At 52.2% G+C, this 3,830-nt stretch overlaps 1 protein-coding gene across 1 annotated transcript; it reads right to left on the bottom strand.

Moving 5' to 3' along the window:
• Positions 1-559: 559 nt before the first annotated feature.
• On the bottom strand, positions 560-3,374 carry LOC123452240 (beta-glucosidase BoGH3B-like). The gene is made up of 6 exons (XM_045128858.1): positions 2,664-3,374; positions 2,443-2,588; positions 2,113-2,356; positions 1,873-1,977; positions 1,615-1,797; positions 560-1,483 (listed from the first exon to the last, which is right to left on the bottom strand). Exons 1-6 carry the CDS (start codon positions 3,183-3,185, stop codon positions 767-769), a joined length of 1,917 nt encoding a protein of 638 aa, XP_044984793.1. The 5' UTR covers positions 3,186-3,374; the 3' UTR covers positions 560-766.
• Positions 3,375-3,830: the final 456 nt, after the last annotated feature.

The following is a 3,830-nucleotide window of genomic DNA, read 5'->3' as shown; positions in this document are numbered from 1 at the left end:
ATGCATTTCAAAAAATGTTTGTGAATTTAAAATAAAATCCTCCAACATAAAAAATTATGTTCGCCTTTTCTTGAATTGGTCGCCAATTCAAAAGAAAATATTTAAACCCGTTTGAAATATAAAAAATATTCACGAGTTTTAGTAAATGTTTGTAAATTGTAAAAAATGTTCTCAATTTTAAAATTGTTTCCATATTTGTAAAATTGTTCACGAAAGATCTAATGTATGTAGTTAAAAATTAATGCTTCTAAGTCTTTGTGACAATATAACGTTGTGAATTTTGAAGAATTAATTGTTGAATGTATCGAATTATTATTGTATGTTTTCTAATTTTTTTAATTAAAATTCAGAATAAATCTTTGAGTCACCAAGATTTTTGACAACCATGATATATATTTTTTGAAAATGTAAATATTGCTTCAACTTGTGAATAAATTTAAAAGAGGAAACATTTTCTTGCATTTATGCATAAAATTTTAGAATCAAGCGTTGATATGTGAACATAATGTGGTCACCATATTGAACATTATGTTTTTTTTTCGTGGCAACGCACGGGTCATTTTGCTAGTAAAATATCATTATAATTGTGAGGATACATTTACTACGCCACTCCGTTTGACGAATAGTGCGGTGATGAATATTACCACCATGGTAAACTTTGCAATATAAAGAATGGTAGCTCGCCCAGCACCACGGTAGAGCCATGGCGCTCCGGAAGCAAGCAAGGTCAACGGTTCATGTGCGCTCTGCGCGCTCTTGACGGCCATCACATGCTGCTGTGTAGCGCTGCTCCGTCCCCTTGCGAGGTCCCCTCGGTGGTGAGGCCGTACCCGAGCGGGAAGAGCGGGTCGTAGTGCGCGTCGCCGACGTTCATCGGCAGCTGGTCCACCGACTTGAACCACGTCCGCGGCAGCCTCCCGGTGAACCCGTAGTCGCCGAACAGCGCGTCGGTGACGCCCTGCCCCTCCGAGCCGGGGAGCCACGCCGCCACCAGCGCGTCCGACGCCGCCAGGAGCGGCTGCGCCACCACGGGCCGCCCGCTGATGAGCACCGTCGCGCACTGGACCGCGCCGCACACCGCCTCCACGGTGCTCAGCCCGGGCTCCGGGATGGTTAGGTTCAGGTTGTCGCCGGCTGTCTCCGTGTACGGGTGCTCGCCCACCGCCACGATGGCGTAGGAGAAGCCGCCGTCCTTGACGAACTCCGCGTCGGGGTTCTCGGCGAACACGACGACCGTCGACGGGTCTATGGCCGCCTTCACCGCGTCCAGGATGGTCGTGCCCACGGTGATGCGCCCGGAGTCGCCTTGCCACTTGATCGTCCAGCCGCCGCACTGGTAGCCGAGGTTGTCGGCGTGCCTGCCGGCGACGAGGATCTTGGGCGCCTTCTTGGACAACGGCAGCATTGGCCCATCGCTCGTCTTGCCATTCTTCAGGAGCACCAGCGACTTCCTCACCGCCTCCCTTGCCAAATCCCTGTGCTCCTGCATATACCAAGTAGTAGCACATCATAAATTCAGAATTCAGGAGCTCGAGCAACATTTCTGAATTCGGTAACAAATCATAAATGAACCCAGATTTCAGAATACGGCATCAGAGTTTCATCAGTCAGTACCTGCTTGCCCAGCTGCTCAGCCATGGCGGGATCGGCGTAAGGGTTCTCGAACAGGCCCATGGCGAACTTGACGCGCAGGATCCGGGTGACGGCGTCGTCGATCCTGCTCATCGGGACTACTCCGCTGTTGACGTAGCCAGTCAGGATACTTATGAACTGCGTGTAGTTACTAGGCACCATGATCTGTAACATCACGAGAAACAAAGATCTCAGTAAGCAGCACGGCATTCACAGAGAAGAAAGTTTTGTTTTGCTTACCATGTCAAGGCCGGCAAGAACAGAAGCCTTGACAGAGTAGTGGTAGTCCGACCCTTCAGGGCTCGTGATCTTGTCAATACCCTTCCAATCTGAGATCACGAAGCCCTGCAGTTAAGATGCAACAAAGGCAATGAACATCTGAAGACTAAAAATAAGAATCAAACTGATGAAGAACACTGAATCTGAGCGTGCAAGAACACATCGACTCCTCGAGTGTAATTGTTTTGCACTCTTTTTTACCTGGAATTTGAGCGTGTCTTTGAGGTATCCAGTGACCAGATCTTGGCTGGCGTGCATCTTGACCCCGTTCCAGCTGGAGTAGGAGATCATGACGGTGGAGACGCCCTTGGCGAGAGCGTCGAAGTAGGCCGGCATGTGAATGTTCATCAGGCCCTCGCGGTTGATGATGGTGTTGTCCTCGTTGATGCCGTTTACCGTGCCGCCGTCGCCGACGAAGTGCTTCGCGCAGGCCACCACCTTGTTCCTGCAGTTCCCAAAAGTATTTGAATTGAATTCTACTCCTACATGGTAGTGGCATTTCTTCCAAAGTGTTGATGGACTGGATCTTACTTCCCGGCGACGAAAGGCATGCCGCTGGTGAAGTTCTTGGGGACGTCGCCCTGAAGCCCCGGGATGAGCTCCGTCATGGACTGCACGATCCGGCGGTCCTCGCTGTAGCTCTCGTAGCACCGGCCCCACCTCGGATCTCTGCACACCTGTTCATGATAAGGAAAGCAGCAAGTGAGTGAGTATTCAAAATTCAGAAAATGTTGCTCAGAGATTTTGTTTACCGCGATGCACGGCGCGAAGGCGTACTGGATGCCGGAGGCTCTGACTTCGAGCGCGGTGGCCTCGCCGATCCTCTTCACCAGGTCGGGGTCGCGGGTGGCGCCGAGGCCGACGTTGTGGGGGAAGATGGTGGCGCCGTAGACGTTGTTGTTGCCGTGCACGGCGTCGATGCCGTATATCATCGGGATGCCGAGCCGCGTGGACATGCAGGCCCTCTGGAAGCCGTCCACCATGTCCGCCCACTCCTTGGCCGTCGCGCCCTTCCGCGGCACGCTGCCGCCGCCGCTGAGCAGGCTGCCGATGAAGTTGTCCCTGAGCACCTCCGGCGTGGCGACCAGACGCTCGATCTGCGTCATCTGCCCGATCTTCTCCGCGAGCGTCATCCGCCCCAGGAGGTCGGCGACGCGCGCCTCCACGGGCTGCGCGGCGTCCTTGTACAGCGCGTGGTCGGCCTCAGCGCCGAGCACGGCCCAGAAGAGCAGGAGCGCGGCGAGAACAACGCCGGAGCGGCCGCCGTCTGCCATGTCGGGTGGTGGAGGCAGGACGCGTTCGACGGCGGGAGGAGCCGAGGACGGTGCAACAATTTAAAGAGAAGAGTGGGGAAGGGCAGGTGACGGCGGGAGGAGGAGGAGCCATGGCCGCCGTGCTCGCGCGTGCCGGTCTCCGCGTTCGAGAAATGTGTATTTTTTGGGGGTCAAGTTGCATGAACTATTGACGACTGCGTATCCGTCGGGTCAGATTAGGTTTTCAAACATATCTAGGCACATGCGGGACCCGGCAGCCGCTACTTTGGGCAACCCATGCCGCACAAGCATAGCAGTAATAAACATCAGATATAATAAAATTAGAACCAGGCACTAGAACGAGTCGAAGAGCGCTGCCGCCACCATCCCTCAATCATGAGAGGTGGGCAAATCTTTTTATAGTGTGTTCTTGTTGTCCATTGCTTGAACTGAAAACAGTTAATGCATTTTATTACAAGTGTTACAAATTTACAAGTAGTAATAGAGAGAGTCACTTACACCATAAGTGCTTGAATTTGGCAAGAAAATTCAGTTTGGTTCTAAACTTGCGGCATACAATGAAACGGTGACAGAACTTGGTTTGGACGACCCACTGTCAGGGACAGAAAATGCACGGATGGACGGGCGACCAAGGTTTTTACAAAA

Source organism: Hordeum vulgare, chromosome 5H (genome assembly GCF_904849725.1).
Source record: "Hordeum vulgare subsp. vulgare chromosome 5H, MorexV3_pseudomolecules_assembly, whole genome shotgun sequence".
Taxonomy (NCBI): Eukaryota; Viridiplantae; Streptophyta; class Magnoliopsida; order Poales; family Poaceae; genus Hordeum; species Hordeum vulgare.
The sequence above is the reverse complement of the archived record's forward strand: the minus strand, read 5'-3'. Positions and strand labels throughout refer to the sequence as shown.